The sequence below is a fragment of the Odontesthes bonariensis genome, chromosome 18 (genome assembly GCF_027942865.1).
Source record: "Odontesthes bonariensis isolate fOdoBon6 chromosome 18, fOdoBon6.hap1, whole genome shotgun sequence".
Taxonomy (NCBI): Eukaryota; Metazoa; Chordata; class Actinopteri; order Atheriniformes; family Atherinopsidae; genus Odontesthes; species Odontesthes bonariensis.
This window is the reverse complement of record NC_134523.1, coordinates 5,775,902-5,792,641: the sequence shown is the minus strand read 5'-3', so window position 1 is coordinate 5,792,641 and position 16,740 is coordinate 5,775,902. Positions and strand designations below refer to the sequence as shown.

The window sequence follows — 16,740 nt, the reverse complement described above, 5'->3', positions numbered from 1 at the left end:
TGCTCCTTCTTTTTCTCTTTTTTATTGCGGCCACTTTCAAGGGGCAGTACATGGCAGGTGGTGTTGATCATTCCAGACTCAGCACGCTGCCCCAGCCCCAGTAATCCCCCCCTCCCCCCCTGCCCGTAACGCTTTATGATACAGCGGGGACAGGCTAGATAAGACACAACAGCACCTTCTAGGATGTTTATGGATGTCGAGGAGAGAACGAGGGAGCGGGAGTCTTGCATAATGCCCACCCCCAAACCTCTGCTACTCACGTGCAGCATGTGACCAAGTGAAGGAAACACCCCCCCCCCCATGTACTCTATGTGTCGGCTGGGATATGTAACTGCCTGTATGACACACTCAGGCATTCACACAGCTTCTCACTCGCACTGGAAGCCTTTGGAAGTATGAGGCTCCCTTTTCTATCACTCTCTATCTTGCACCGTAGGAAACACAGGCAGTGACAGGAGTGACATGCCAGACTGAGAAGGTTATTCTTCTCATGTGACCGTCTCAGCTCGGGCCAAAAGGCTGGTTTGCCTCATTGTCAGCTTTTGCATTACCACGTTGGTGACGAGCGAACATACGTTTGACCAACACGCCCGCAGATACACAGAAATTGGGACAGGCCTTCAGAACTCAACAACATGCTGGAGGCATGACAGTAATAGCAGATAATATAAAAGAAGCAGCAGTTGTCTGAGGCTGCATGTGGCTTGAATAGTAATGAGGCTGCAGCATGTTCCAGTTATTTAACCCACATTAGTGGAAAACTGGATTCATGTCAGCAGCTACGTTACACTTCTAGACATAAACGCTTAGGCGTTTAGCACAACCATGCGATTCGGTATACGATAACAAGGACAACATAAACAATGGACACAGCAAGCATAATCAGACTGTAGAACATCGAGTTCCAAAATGCCGACGTACTCGTGTGTGCCATCTATAGGCAGAAAGAGATGATTTACACATTTTTAGCCTCTGTAGGGACCAGATGGCACAGATCTCATTCCTGTGGATCCAACTGGCAAGGCAATGGCGACAGCGTTTTTTCTCCCTATTTTACAAAAGCAGTTTGTTTGAGTGTTCATTTCGCCATTAATGTCTCCATACTCCATTTCAAACATATTTTCAACCAACAGCTATTCCGCCCAAGTTCGCTAATAATTGCTCAATAAATAAAGAGGCAATACTATAGTGATTTACCAGTTCACATAGTTATTTTGAGGGTCTTCTAGAATAGTATTACTAGCTTAAATGCTTCAAAACGCATTCTTTTTCTCATATCGCACATTTCTGCTGCACCCTTTGCCACTTTCTGTCTGAAACGCTCTGTTCCAGCATCTGCCTCTTTAAGAATATCCCCAAAAAGGAGTTGTCTGCTCTGATTGGTCAGCTTATTCGTTTGAGGCACCCAATAAGGCAGATATTATGCGCATGTGTTGCAGGGAGACGTAGACACGTGAAGGAAATGAAACCTGGACGACACACAAGTGCTGTTTTCAAAACCACTTACTACATACTGCGCATACCAGATATAGCAGTGCATACTGTGTACTAAGGTCGCGTAGTATGCAACCTTATAAACGATTGATTTTGTAGCATGTTACGGCATTTTATTCCCCAGTTTAGAAAAGTGAAAGTATGGCATTTGCGTTTAAAGTTCGTAAAAGACATCTTTGACGCTCATCTTTAGAAGAAGAATAATTAGCCGTCAAATGAAATGAAAAACAAAACTAAAAAGTGTCAGATGTATCAATACTACAAGAACAATAATCATAACAATGATGATAATAAATAATCAATTTGTAAGTTCTGGCATGATCTGCTGTACAGTAATCTCCTGCCTGGAAAAAATTTGGAGCGGGAAACGCAAGAGTAAGTCAAATCTCGACGCAAGAGCTACTTAGTCTGCTATTTTTCTGTTTCAAGACCACTGCCACACAATGCATTATGGGACACAGTATGCGACAAAGATTAGTCGGACGCATACCAGCAGAATTTTTCCAGATCAGTGCACCATCCGGGTGCTTTTCGCACGCTGCAGACTTTGCAACAGTTTGCATACTGCATAGAACAATTTGGCAAAATCAGTACACACTACTAGTACAGTACGCGGTTTCAATGGCTTTTAGACAGTTCAGGTACAGTGTTTTATAACTGAGATTTGTATCTCAGAAAGTTCGGAGCATGACCTCAGAATCTAACATGGCTGCCATGTGCATAAAAAGTGGTGCTAACTAAAGTAATGCAGTGCACCTCTGTCGGTTTGTGTCTCATTAATTCACTTGCACACATATTACTGTCATACCTCTACCGGTGGATGCACCGCTATGGTGTCTGCACCGCTATGGTGTCTGCACCGCTATGGTGTCTGCACCGCTATGGTGTCTGCACCGCTATGGTGTCTGCACCGCTATGGTGTCTGCGCAATGTACGGCATCATGAGTTGTAGTTAACTTTGTCAGAAAGAAAAGTTTTCCAACTTACAACTGGAACACAATCAACTCCAGCATGAGGTTAGTCCCATCTCCAAGTTCTAATTCTGAGGCTAATAGAACACGGCATCACACCCTTTAGCCGTGGACTTTGGGCTTTAAAACTTTGCAGCTCTTTTGCGCGCACAACAGGTATGAGCTGTAACACAATGAAGGAAAGGGGAAAATCCAAAAGCACGATGAGCCTTCTTCAAGATATAAATTTCGGTGGAAGTTGAAATCATTGAAAAATCCCTGCTGTTGCTCCTCTGCAGGTTAGCTACGTTGAAGGTCACAAGACAGCCCTGGTTGTGGGACATTTGCAGCCCACATGACTGAGCCTGAGTGTTTTACATTGGCAGTGTAATACAGTGCCAATGTAAAACACTCAGGCTCAGTCAAGAGACGTGGGGAAAAAAAAAAAGTGGATACACAGATTAAAAAGCCTGGAAAAGAAAAGGGAAACAGTGTGGATCTGGAACATGTAGGACCTCATTCTGCTTAGCCTCCAGCGACACAAGGCCATCATTTTTTCATTTTTATTCATGAAACTGTGTGTAAAAGAGCATGATTGAATACATTTCTTTTGAATTAAAAAAACATTTAAAAAAAGAAATCTTTATGACAAGATCTTGGGTCCTTCTAGTGTTGCAAACTGGCCCCCACTGGGAAAGAGAGAAATGAGGAGTTACAAAAGGCTCAGTTATACACCTCTTATATATGGACCTGCACGCTGGCTCTGGCTGTCCAGTGTCACATGAAAGTAAGCCAGTGTCAGTTTGGTTTGTGTATGAATTTATTTCTTTTTAAAACCTGATGAGATCGTTGCACATCTGTTGAGTCCAAAATGACTTTTGAGAAACACTGAAGTTAAGGCAGATCACATTATAAAGTCCTCACTCGCACCGACTGGATTTCTAATTTTCATCTCAGAAAACGAACGAGACTGTTGCCGTAAACGAATACGATACCTTCTCAAGCTTCCGTTGACTTCCTGGTGTTTTCTAGAACAGAAAGGGAACCAGCGCCCTCCTGCTTTTTGGGTAGTCCTCAAACTTAGCAAGGTACCATCTGCAGAGCAAGGAAAAAGGGAGGACGTTTTCCTTAAAATGTACACATGCGGCCCAGGAAAACCTCCTTGCGGAGTGTGTGTGTGCTGTTGTTCTTACTTGTGGTGGGCCACAGCCCTGCTGGAGAGGACAACTGTGGTAAAAATGGCGAAAGCTGAACTGTGAACAGAGTGACCAGCTAGAGCGAAGCCCACCCATTCTGTTATCTCTCCTAAGAAGTTGGCCCCAGAAACGTAGTCAAACATTCCACCTATGACACGGAGGAAAATAAAATCAGGGCAGGTCTGCTTATCGTCCGATCACAATGCAAACATTTAACTCTGGAACACATCACTGGGCTGAGTGGATTCAGGAAGTTGGTTTGGAGCGACAAAGCTCACGGCTTCCTCCCGCCTCACCTTCCACGCTTTATTTTCCTTTCAGGTCCACGAGGGATTGTTGCAGCGGCAGTTGTTAAGACTATGGTCCTCGTTATGCTTGCATACCAAGTCATTTAGCTTAATTTCTGGGAAAAATATAGCCTGGGAATTGCCATGCTGCTTTGCGCTCGATTTCATTCTCACTGCAAAGTCAGCCTGGAAACCACGGCCCTTATTTTTGCCAGAGTTTGGGAACCAATCACAGAACGGGGGGGGCAGCAAGACGATGACGACGTCTATGCGTTACACCGAAGCTTGTAGAGCGTTAATCCAACATGACAGCGGACACAACGTTACCGTTCAATGCAGCCTTAGAAAGTGTTTCGGAGTAGATTCACCCTGGGGTCATTTGAACCGTGACATCCAGCCAAGTAGCCCACCCGAAGTTTTTCCGATATTGGCTGAACATCAGCTGAGTTACCGAGTTATCCCGAATAGCTTAGTACAAGCGCTAACGGACCCTGGCAGTATCTCCAAAATTACCACACTAAAATCACATGTCATGACACCAAACTTCTACAGTAGTACAAATATGGTCTGTACTCACAAAACGATGCATTTGGAAGTTTGTACATAGTCCAGGAGTTTGTTATTATCATCAACACAAGCCTGATAGCTTTTCTGCTGCTAAAGCTTCGTTGACGTCACTTCTGGGAGCTGGGAGCTTCAAAGTAAGATGAGGGTTGATCTACTACTGTAGACAACAAAGCAAGGCTGCTCAATTTCTCCATTATTAAAATAAATTCACAACTCTACAACATAAAAATTCATGTAGAATATAGCATATAGGCCTACTTTGTTGTCAATTTAAGTAGCTTAGAGCGCAAGTTTACTTTTATTTTCCATTTTTTTCTTCTTCCTCGTCGAATTTCTGTCGTCATCTGGAATAAGTGATACAATTGGCTATGAATCGCGCGCAAAGCAGTATGGGAAGAACCTGACGCCATTTGATAGACATTCATAGCGCCCAATAAACGGCTCTAGGCATTCGTAAACCACGCCTCAAATACGAGAAAATGCACACCTAGTTCCCAGACCACCATCTCATCGAGATTGTGGACGCGTCAGCCAGGCTAGGAAAAATAAGTAAACTTGAGGAATATAAAGCTTTAGAGCAATACAACTCAGTCTCGAGGCCATCAACCAATCAAAACCTTATCAACCATGCCTCCCTCAGTGTCACATCTTATTTATTGTTCATCCATTTCCACACAGTAAAGGTCATACACTAAAAAAAAAAAAAAAGACCCCTCCTCACCTGCTTTGATGCGTTTAGCCTGGTTTTCGTCATGTTGTAACTGCAAGTTGACTTAAGCATATGCAATGCACAACCAGATTTCAATTTAGGGTTTAGCGATGGTTACAGCTGCACCTGCTCTTTGAACTGGACCGCCGTCCTCGTCCTCATACAAATGGACGGAAGGGCAATCGAGCTGTTGACCGAACACGACCCTGTGGCCCGTGTGAGAAAATGTTCGAGACATTCTGCTGCTTGTGACCTTCTCCCTGGGGGATCATCGTACAGCTGAATTCACTGCACAGATGTTGCCTGATGTAGACCAAGAGGACTGATTTAATCAAAGCAGAATTGCAGTCTGGAAACGCTTTATGTGACTGCGACTTTACTCGCAGATTTAGTCCGTTTTTTAGAAGCTAGATTTTCGACCGATTTTGTTTGGGCTAACACAATAATCCATCAACATGCCCATTGTTATGCAGTTTTCCAAAGCTGTGGGGCTTCAGTGTATTAAAAACTGGTCCAATAACGACCACCAAATGCCTATGAGACAAGCCTCTAACTACAACATGAGATGATGGCTGTGTTGGACCAGGTGGAGAAGTACGATTTTCAGGGAGCCACATAAGCCACAGCAAGAACGACGAGTCAGCATACAGAGATTAAGTCCAACGGTTAATGGACTGGTGTAGAACCAACAACCTGTCTCTGAACATAGACAAGACTTCAGAAGGACAAGGCGTGATCACTCTTCACTGAACATTGACGGCTCTGCTGTGGAGATCGTCAAGAGCACCAAGTTCCTCGGAGTTCACCTGGCAGAGGATCTCACCTGGCTCCTCAACAACAGCGCCATAGCCGAGAAAGCCCAGCAGCGTCTCTACTTCCTGCAAAGGCTGAGGAAGGCACATCTCCCACCTCCCATCCTCACCACATTCTACAGAGGAACCATCGAGAGCATCCTGAGCATCGGTGTCTCTCTCCCCTCCATCACAGACATTTACACTACACGCTGCATCCGCAAAGCAACCGGCATTGTGGATGATCACACACACCCCTCACACTCACTCTTCCCCCTCCTACCATCTGGGAAAAGGTACCGAAGCATCCGGGCCCTCACATCCAGACTGTGCAACAGTTTCTTCCCACAAGCTAACAGACTCCTAAACAATCAGAGTCTGGTATGAACAAATTGCACACATGAATGACTGGACTGAACACGCACGCACACACACACACACACACACCATCTCATCCCTTAAAGTGATAGTCCGGAGTAGATTCAACCTGGGGTCATTTGAACCGTGATATTCAGCCAAGTAGCCCACCCGCAGTTTTTTCGATATTGGCTGAACATCAGCTGAGTTACTGAGTTATCCCGAATAGCTTCGTACAAGGGTTAATGGATCCCGGTCCGTATCTCCAAAATTACCACACTAAAATCACATGCCATGACACCAAACTTCTACAGTAGTACAAATATGGTCTGTACTCACAAAACGATGCATTTGGAAGTTTGAAAATAGTCCAGGAGTTTATTATTATCAACACAAGCCTGATAGCTTTTCTGCTGCTAAAGCTACGTCGACGTCACTCCAAGGCGCCGGGAGCTTCAAAGTAAGATGAGGGTTGATCTACTACTGTAGACAACAAAGTATATGCTATATTCTACATGTTTTTTTATGAATTTTTATGTTGTAGAGTTGTGAAATTATTTTATCAATGGAGAAATTGAGCAGCCTTGCTTTGTTGTCTACAGTAGTAGATCAACCCTCATCTTACTTTGAAGCTCCCAGCTCCTTGGAGTGACGTCGACGTAGCTTTAGCAGCAGAGAAGCTATCAGGCTTGTGTTGATAATAATTAACTCCTGGACTATGTACAAACTTCCAAATGCATCGTTTGGTGAGTACAGACCATATTTGTACTACTGTAGAAGTTTGGTGTCATGGCATGTGATTTTAGTGTGGTAATTTTGGAGATACGGACCGGGATCCATTAACCCTTGTACTAAGCTATTCGGGATAACTCAGTAACTCAGCTGATGTTCAGCCAATATCGAAAAAACTGCGGGTGGGCTACTTGGCTGGATATCACGGTTCAAATGACCCCAGGTTGAATCTACTCCGGAGTATCACTTTAAATCTGTCTAAACAAACTTTAGAGTACAATGTTTACATTTATTTCAAATATGGACAAATAACTGCTGCTGAACACATTGTTTACACCTACTGTTCCCACCATCAGTGGGCTATCTGCACTGTTCCCTTCCCTGTATTTATTGTTTTTTGCTCTGTTATATTGTAAACTGTCCTGCGTATTTATTGTGAATCGTCTTGCGTTATTGAACATGCTACTGCACACGTGTACTTTATGTTGTGTTGTGTAGTTTACTGTTCTGTGTAGCACCTTGGTCCTGGAGGAACGTTGTTTTGTTTCACTGTGTACTGTACACCACTGTATATGGTTAAAATGACAATAAAAACCACTTGACTTGACTTGAAGTGAGCTGTGTCCACAGGATCCTCCTGAAATGAACCATTTCATTTTCTGCATCTGTAACCATGGATGAATAAATACTACAGCAAAGTTATGACGCTGGACTGAATGATCATTAAACACTTTCGCATTGCACTCATAAGCTGGGCATCTGTGGATGTGTTTGTGCGGGAGTTTGTACTGCGACCTTGGATTAGTTTATCTCTAACCTAAAATATGCATATATGTGCAATATACCTCCTTCATTTGTAGGGAACAGCTGACATTTTGGGGAAATAAACTGGCTTGATTTTGGTCCAGTATGAAACTTCAGAAAGCAGCAAATTAGTTGAGTTACATAAAAAGACTTAAAAATGCCAGCAATGGCTTACCTGCCTCAGTAAAAGCATATTTTTTTCCCTCCCCCACTTGGGTTTTGTCTAAGACTTCAGGTACTTTTAACCAGAAATAGAGCATTCTTAAATAGTTTTCCAGCTGGATGCTCTTTCAGGTTGAAAACCGAGTCAGGCTGGCGTGCTCGTGCGCTGACATATAACGCACACGTTCCAGCGTAGGCTGGCGTCCCCTTCCAACACGATCACCATCAACACCGTGCAGCTTCTCTGTCTGTGTCAGCGACAGAAAGACCAAACGCACTCCAAGCTGAGCCATTTTCAGAGTCGGCCTTTTCGTACCCTAATGAGAGGGTGCACGGAGTGCGTAGCTTGGAGAAAAAGACTTGTGACAACCTGCGATTCTGAGTACAGCCTAATCGTGACACCACACAGCTATTGTCCAAAGACCTTTTGTGTTCAGTGCTGTGATGTAAGTACTTTCACCCCAGGGCTGGAAAGAAAATGATCAGAAAGAACCTAAAAAGTAGCAACAAAATGCAAAATGCTGGTGGTAAGTCCTCTAAGCTTTTGGTGACGCTGCTCGTTGACATGGAAACATGCAAACCTACAACACTGTAGCCACACATATTCCTCATGTAAATATCCAAATGCTAAATGTCTGTTGGACTGTGGAGGTGCAGGACTGAGAGAAAGGCCTCACCTTTGGGAATCTTGTAACCAGTCTCACCGGGCTTTCTCAGGTTCCTCAGGATGTGGTCAGAGTGTAAATTTATCAGCCATCCAACCAGCCACAAAACAGACCCTGGAGACAAAGTGGAAGCTGCCTCAGCTGGAGATTTGGCAGAAAGAAAAAGCCAGACAGGGCAGCTGCGTTTTCTAAAATGAAACAAAATACATTATGTTCGTCAACACGAACAGGGGGACACGAGGAGAGCGATGAGATCTGCATTAAAGGATTTGGGTTTTCACTGTGGGTTATCAGCAAGGATTCAGATTTATCAAATATAACAAAGTGGGGATCAGATACCCTGGTGATTACAGTCTTTCTATCTTATCCATCCGCTTGCCATAATGCAGGGTGTGTGGTCTACAACAGCGAGATAATCGTTATCACCGCTCAACAATGAAAATAACTCGAAGGTCAGTATTCCCCATATATAAATGCTTTACAAATCGGTCTTTTCATATCTAATATTCGCACGAGAGCCACAAACTGACAAACAGGCTACGAAGAGCTGGCATAACGTAGAGCATCCACTTTTAGAAGAACTTCAGGTTGCACTTATGCTTAAAGCGTGCTGTATGAATAAACAAAGTCAAGTTTTCCATCAAACTTTCTTCTATCGACACAATAAGTAATCCACTTCCCCCCCCCCCCCCCCCGAGTTCAGTCATGAAGCAGATGATATCTGCCAATTTACTAAAGTGCGGACTCATTTCTATAAAAGTTGTGCATCCAGTCTTCACTAAATAATCTTGAAATATTGCATCCCACACCATACAAGTTTAGAAGAAACAGTATTTTATAAGCCCACGGAGCTACCTACGAGCTCTCTATGTCAAGAGAAATCATTTCAATTTGTTAAAGGGATAGTCTGCAGGGTGCTCCGTGATTGCCACCTGCCGTTAGCAGCATCTGTTACGGTGTTTGCTGCTCGGAAGCAGGGGACTGCTCGGTCTGCACGGTTTACACAGCACGCAGTGATACGAATGGAGAGAAAATAGCGCCAAGCGATTGTGAGGTCTGACTTTTTCCTGGACAACAATTTTGTGATGCAAATGTATTACTCTTTTGAACGCATATTGTTTTGAGAAGCAAAACGCTTTATTTTTTTAAGCCCCAGCCAACTAGCCGGACTACCTTCATCAACGCCAAAACGAGGCTGGAACTCTGCTCACAGGACGCAGCGGGGGGTAAGAAGATGGTCAGCTTCATGCAGCTTCATGTCAAAAGAGGCGAACTATCCCTTTAATGACAAATGTAACAATGCAGTTGTTTGCCCTTAGTAATCACTGTATGAGCTGAGAGAGATTCTGGACTTCTGTGGACACAGTGGGGCTAAAGAAACTCGGCGATTACTGGATGTCAGCCAGGGTTCAGGTCTTTGAATTATCTGACTCTCAGGCTAAAAAAAAAGGATAGAGTTGGGATTTTTTTTTGGGGGGGGGACAAGGGGATTTATTTGAAGAGAAAGGAGAAAGAGACTTGCATTAGAAGGGAGACTCCGCTCTGTAAGATGCCTGCATCTTTCCTCCTGATTAGTTACCCAGGGAACTTTTCTAAGGAACGCTGTCGTGATCTTATCACACCAAACAACATTTTTAATACACAAGTCACACAGCTGACAACGCTCGGATGTCTGTTTAAAATGTGAAAATAAGTCAAATTTCAGCTTCCACACATGGGGCAGAAGAGACTGAGCGCCTACCAGTGATGAAGCAGGGGTGTGTAACCCAGTCTGCAGGGTACTCAGCATAATGGCTCAGGTATCTGACCTGCAAGAAGCCGTTGTACAGGCAGAAAACAAAGGCCAGGAAAAATGAGACGAATGGTGTAGATTTTCCACCTCGGATTAAAAATGGATAAATGATGGCTCTGTAGAAAAGATAGAGAGATACAAATGTGTATTATTTCAAATAGAGTTTTTTGTGTCACCCCAAACAGAAATGCAATGCCTCTGACATTCTAACCTTTTCTTTCTACATGATGTAGAACATCATTCAATGACAAACACGTCAATATCTGGTAGTGTTGCCGGACTGTGTCTACCTACCTCTGGAAATAGTGGCAAAGAAACATGCCAATGAGAAGCCGGTTTGGTAATAGAGACGTTTTAGCGGAGGACGCCCAAACTACCAAACAAAAGGGCACCAAGAACGAGGGCAACTCCTGGACGAACCAGGCAAACTTGACATTGACTGGAAACCCATATTTGCTCGTAGCATATCGTCCGTACGGGACGTTTTCAAAGAGCAAGCTAACGAAAGTGCACGCGGCAAAGAAAATCATTAGGTGACCCATACGGTCCAAAATGTACAGCTCCCTGTCCTCCGAGGAGAAGAGTGACGAGAGTAGTGAGTCCATTGCGAAGGGGGGGGGCTTAATGCTACGACTTTACAAATAAAAAATGGAATGAATGTTATTTAATTTCGCGAGTATTTATACGCTCAAACTCAGTACGCCATTAGAATGTTTACATCCACGTGACTGACTCTGTCCAATCAGATTTGAAGCCGTACAGCGACAGAGTTTTTTAAACCAATCACAGGGCTCAGTTTTGCATCAACGTTATTTAACATTTTGTGGCGTGTCTCATGTAAATATTTAATAACACACTCGCTTATTCGGCGACTGGGAGATTCGGTTCTATCCGCTGTCAACTGCTCCTACCAGCAAAATTAATTTACCATCCAATGTTTCCTTATTTAGTGGGTGTGGAATAGAGAGGGCGTGTTAAAATTGTGGAGTAAACAGGCGGACTTTCTGCAGCTGTTTAGCTGCCGTTGAGTTATGGGTCACTCTCAGCATTTTGAGCAGTTTCGGAATATTTTAATCACCTTTGTATGTTAAACGGCAACTATTGCTGGAGTTAGCAAAGAATACGACTTCACTCAGCTAGCATGTGACGCAACTGAGCAGCCACTATACTCAAATGTAAAAAAGTTAAATTCCGAAAAAGACTAATAAATACCCGGACTACGAGGGGGAGATTGGCGAGGTGCTGTGTCGAGGTCTGTCACCCACTCCACCATTAGCACCGCCGCGTGCACACGACGGAAGAAGCGCGCTCTCGCTGAAATCTCGTTCCCGTCGTACTGCGCTCGTGTCACGGCGGAAAGTGTGAAGGCCCAAAATTGCTTTCTACAGCGGTTTTTTATTTTATTTTGTTTTTTCAGACGGTAAAAGCAGTTAGAAAACGTTGTGAAAAACGGACTTTCTTCATTTTTATATTCTAAACAAACTGCTGTATTTAGATGTGATGAGAAAATGTAATGCACACAATACTGTTGGAAGAGTTTTCACTTTGAACACTTTGATGATGGGGAAATGCGTCCTGGCTAAACATGTCATAGCTTTATTACTTTCATATATCGTTTGTTCTCCTTCAGATTCAAGTTATTAAGAAAGAATAAAATAAATTATCTTTATTTTTACCACAAAACATCACTTCCTCCCTCACAACAAATAAGTGCAGATATTCTAATCCTGGTGGCTGACAAATTCAGTATCGTTCCACCGGTGTTTAGATGAACATGTGGGTCACTCGTCTATCAAATTCATTGTGACGACGACTGGTTAGCTCATCCAGCTATGTCTTAATTGGTCCATTATATGAGGGAGAACACATCCCGATAGCTGGGGAATTCACGATCAGATACCATACCCGCTGGGTTTTGTTGGAAGGGAGGCTCATACATGTATTAATTTGTATGATTTGTTACTTTGTGTCGCATAAGTCCTGAAATTTTCAACCTTCCATTCGTTCAACCTTTTCTTTTATTGTAATAATAAGTTTGAATGTGTATTTAAGCAGTTTTGAGGAGCTATGCTTTTAACTGAAGCCAGTAGATGTTTGGTTCTCTTCGCTTATTGACCAACGATGCATAACTAAGGCATTGAGCCTTAAAAATGTAACTTTCTTAGTCTTGGCGGTTGTTAAGTTAATTTATCTGAAGCTCATTACATGACTTAACTCAAGCGCACCATTTGTAAGGATTGTTTAAGTTACTCTAATGTCACTTTCTTTCCTTTTGTTGACAGTTTGAGGTTTAAGGAACAGCGCTGAGCACGGGGCTATTTTTCTTAACTTTAAGGAGCAACCAAGGGTTCATTGTTTTTTTCTGGCAAGAGACTCTCTACTGACGATGATGTTACCCTTTGGAAACCTCAGTAGGGAAGTAGCTACTTACTGATTTCGCGTGGCACCTCAAATTCAGTCGTTATTTATTGGAACCACCATGATGGCAAAGTTATTGAGCGTGAAAGTTATAATGAAGGTCACTGGCTTTCTGTTATTGTTTAAATTAATGACCCTCTAATGTTGGTGAATATTTATGGCTTTAACAGCCAGGCAAAAAGTAAGAGTTTGATTCAAGGTTTAGGCACCGTGATCGATTCCCTTGTCTTCTAACACAAGCAATGATCAACCAGAATCTTCATCGGAAATTGATCAGCAGCCTTCTAAAGCCTTCTGCTGTAGAATTCTGTCCCTAATCAACCAGGTCAAATTGCTCCATGATTCAACTTCTATGAGTAAATGGGAGTGGTGCAAATTTGAGAAGACAGAAACAACGAGATATCAGTTAAAGGCGAAGCTCGGTGAGCTTTACACTGAAAAAGCTAATGGTGCATTAAAGGTGGGGTATGAGATGTTTTCTGGAGCGTTTTTTATCATATTGTCTGAAAACCTCCTCATTACCCCATTGCACCCACTAAAATAGAATGTTTGGGGGAAAAAAAATTATATTTTAGTCCATTGTAGAGGGTGTAGCAAGAGGAAATGTCTGACCAATAGAAGTAATGATGAGAGTTACTTCTATTGGATTCTGACACGCCAATCAACCGTCAGCCCCCCTCCCCCCTGCGCGTTCACAGACTCGTGACTCTTCATGTGTTTTGAAGGCGTGGTTTCGAGGGGTGGGCTGAAGGGAGAGGCAAGGTTGTGTATTTTCAAAAATATAGCTTGCAGGAACCGTTTTTCCAAGATCTCATACCCCACCTTTAATTCGCTCGAAAGGCCAGATGGGTCGAATAGGGTGAGATCAACTCTTCATGTTTCTTTAATTTGGTAAAAAAAACAAAAAAAACTAGACAGGTCCAAATGGCTATTAGTAAACTCTTTATAGATAACTGTTCAAGTGAAGATCAGGACAAGATTGATAATCATATTGCAGGTTTTTAACAGTTCTCTTCATGGATTCGGTTTTTCTAGAAAATGACTGTGAAGCTTTTTTTAAGATAGAATTCAGGATCAGACGCTGAAAACGGATAAAAATTCAAAAGCCCAGTAGAAGCTATTTATGAACCGGATAAAGCGATGTCCCAAATGCTTAGTGGAGAGTCTCCATTCTGGATGATGTCACACAGTAGAAAGCACTTTGGGAAACATTGTTTGAATGGATTAAAACCAAAACCAAATAAGGCGGAAAGGTTTTTAGACAATTGGAGGCCCATTAAAAACCTATTAGCACATGTTAGTGCCTATAGATTTACAACTGGGCTTGGAAAAATAATTGACCCATTTAGTCTTAGACATGCCTGATTATTACTCACTGATCCCTCATAGCCTTATATTATTTTTTTAGATTTCTTTAAGGCCTTTGAGTCCTTAGAACAGTGTCAAACTCATTTTCACCGAGGGCCACATCAGCATAATCGTTGCCCTCAAAGGGCCAGATGTAACTTATAAATGTAACTAATCCTTAATGTTAAATAACTCAAGTTACAAATATTACATATATATATATTTGCATAGATGTAAAAAAAAAATATGTTTGCTTGTTGCTCTGTTATTTTATCATAAATCCTTTTAATTTGTCAGGTTATGAAACCCACATCAATGACCAAACTATCCAAGTGGATAAAGAAAAATAACATCAAACACAAGTTATGACATTTATTTTGTTCAAAACTTGAAATATCAAACAAAGCTAGCTTTTTGGAAACATTGCAGTCCAGTGGCGGGATGCCGTCACTTTTTTTGGTCGTAGTTTTTGGTCACTGCACGTATTTGACTTATTTATTCTTAGACAATCAGACCTTTTAAGTTCTCAGGGGCCACATAAAATGACGCGGCGGGCCACATTTGGCCCAGCGGGCCTTGAGTTTGACACATATGCCTTAGAACATCTTTCTTTTTTAAAATTCTTGCCAATGTTTGGTTTTAGAATGAATTTCTGCGACATCATTCGAATGTTTCATAATGACACTGGCAGTCGTGTTTCTCCTAATAGACGCTGCTCACCATGGTTTCCTGTTAAATGGGCCGTTCGTCAGCATTGCCCCATAAGCCCCCTCTCGTTTAAATTTCCTCAAAAATTCACCTGATATTCAAGGAATTGAAATGCCAAGGAAGAAATGTATAATTAGCCAATTTGCAGATGATACAGCCTAGTTTTCTTGATGAACGTATAGTTTCTAAAGCAGTCAACAAAGGGATTTTTTTCTCAAAAGCATCTGGTCTGACTTTAAATCTTCTTAAATGTCAGATTTTTAGCAGCCCACAGTTCTGATGGAGATTCTGTTGCTAACATCCCGGTAAAGAAAGAGGTGAAACACCTTGGCGTAATAATGAGATCTGTAGTTGAAAGGGGAAAAATTGAACAACACTCCTAGATTAAACGCTGCCCAAACATCCTCGAACCACCGAGATCTGCCTTTACCGCATTCCTTCATCTAAAACAGAAGGCTTGTCGAGACTCATCTACCCTGGTCATTCTTTGTCTTTGTCCCCCAAAGTTTCAAAGAGGTCGAACGCTATCATATTCAAGTTTATTTGGAAACACAAAACCCATTATTTGTGTAAGTCACAGTTGGTCAAGCGTGATGAGAATGGGGGTTCAAAAGCCGTAGACTTTGAAACTGCAGCTGCTGCCTTTAGAGTTGAGCAGTTGAAAAGAATGTCTTTCTCAATCTCATTCCATGTGGTATCGCATTCCAAACAAAGTTTTTAACAATCGATTGATTTCTTGCTTCGATGTGACTTTTAAGAGGAAAAAAATTCCTTTAAAACTTTCCAACTTTCACCAACAAGCATTGCAGTATGGGAAATGCTTTTCGCTCACAGTTTTTCTCAACATACGTCTCTGATATAGAAATAACAGGGTTATCACTATTATTGATCTTCAGCTTTTTTTAACTGTCCTCGTGAGTTTACTTTGATCAGACGTTTACAGTTGGCTTTCTCTGAAAATAGACAAAATTTCCATGTTTACTTACAATGACATCATGTTCTTTATGGACGGGTTGGACACTATCATCCCATTGTCATTCTGGGTAAATACTGTACTCATTCTTGTAATTGGAAAGGTTATACTCATTTAACTCATTTAACTGCTTAATCCATAACTTTGCCTGCTATTTTTAAACGCTGAAGTTTACGAGACACAAGAACAAAAGATCAAAAGATATAAACCTGTATATTTAATTATGCTCTTTTGAAACGTCAAGCCTTGCCCTGATGTGCTCCATTTTGTTTGTTACTTCTGAGTGCCTGTTAATCAAAAACTGTTCATTATTATTTTTGCATGCTGTCTTATGCTGTACTTATGTTGTTCGATGAAGCTTTTGTTTTTAAATATTTTTTAAGTGTGCATCCAAGGCCCCCTGGTTCTGCTTGATGGTGTGCTCTAGTCTATGGCACCTGTGAGCTGTGTTCTCAATAATTACAATCATGATGATAATGATAAAGCACTAAATTCTCATAATTTAATGATTAATTTTAATTACGTTAAGTTCAAAATTTAAAAAAGTAAAAAAAAAAGTATTTGGCTTCTGCCTGTGTTAATCATACCGAAAGGTAAAAATGGTTCAAATCTAGTGTTTTAAGTGCTTTAAGGAAGTTCTATTCATAGGAGTAATATCACATTACTAAAAATATATTTCGGTTTGATACTATTTAAAATGTCATAACAAATGGCCGAACTAACCGAACTAAAAAAAAAAAAAAGGTTTCACATTTCAGGCAAACTTTGTGGCCACCTCGACAGGTCCT

The 16,740-nt window shown here is 41.9% G+C and overlaps 1 protein-coding gene across 2 annotated transcripts; it reads right to left on the bottom strand.

The window, feature by feature from the left end:
• Positions 1-2,891: 2,891 nt before the first annotated feature.
• On the bottom strand, positions 2,892-11,372 carry srd5a1 (steroid-5-alpha-reductase, alpha polypeptide 1 (3-oxo-5 alpha-steroid delta 4-dehydrogenase alpha 1)). 2 transcript variants are annotated; one of them, XM_075449418.1, is made up of 6 exons: positions 10,801-11,372; positions 10,456-10,622; positions 8,727-8,828; positions 3,638-3,788; positions 3,440-3,539; positions 2,892-3,133 (listed from the first exon to the last, which is right to left on the bottom strand). In XM_075449418.1, exons 1-5 carry the CDS (start codon positions 11,109-11,111, stop codon positions 3,473-3,475), a joined length of 798 nt encoding a protein of 265 aa, XP_075305533.1. In that variant the 5' UTR covers positions 11,112-11,372; the 3' UTR covers positions 2,892-3,133; positions 3,440-3,472. The 2 variants fall into 2 exon arrangements, with proteins under 2 accessions (XP_075305533.1, XP_075305532.1); XM_075449417.1 differs by having other exon boundaries at positions 2,892-3,539.
• Between the last annotated feature and the right edge of the window lie 5,368 nt (positions 11,373-16,740).

What these genes read in the sequence shown, in the direction of transcription:
- srd5a1 (XM_075449417.1), bottom strand. Translation starts at nt 11,111, where the DNA reads ATGGACTCACTACTCTCGTCACTCTTCTCCTCGGAGGACAGGGAGCTG. An exon ending in ACACCCCTGCTTCATCACTG is followed by an intron (nt 8,829 to 10,455) that starts GTAGGCGCTCAG and finishes CTTTGTCTCCAG; the next exon opens with GGTCTGTTTTGTGGCTGGTT. An exon ending in AGGGCTGTGGCCCACCACAA is followed by an intron (nt 3,540 to 3,637) that starts GTAAGAACAACA and finishes CTTGCTCTGCAG; the next exon opens with ATGGTACCTTGCTAAGTTTG.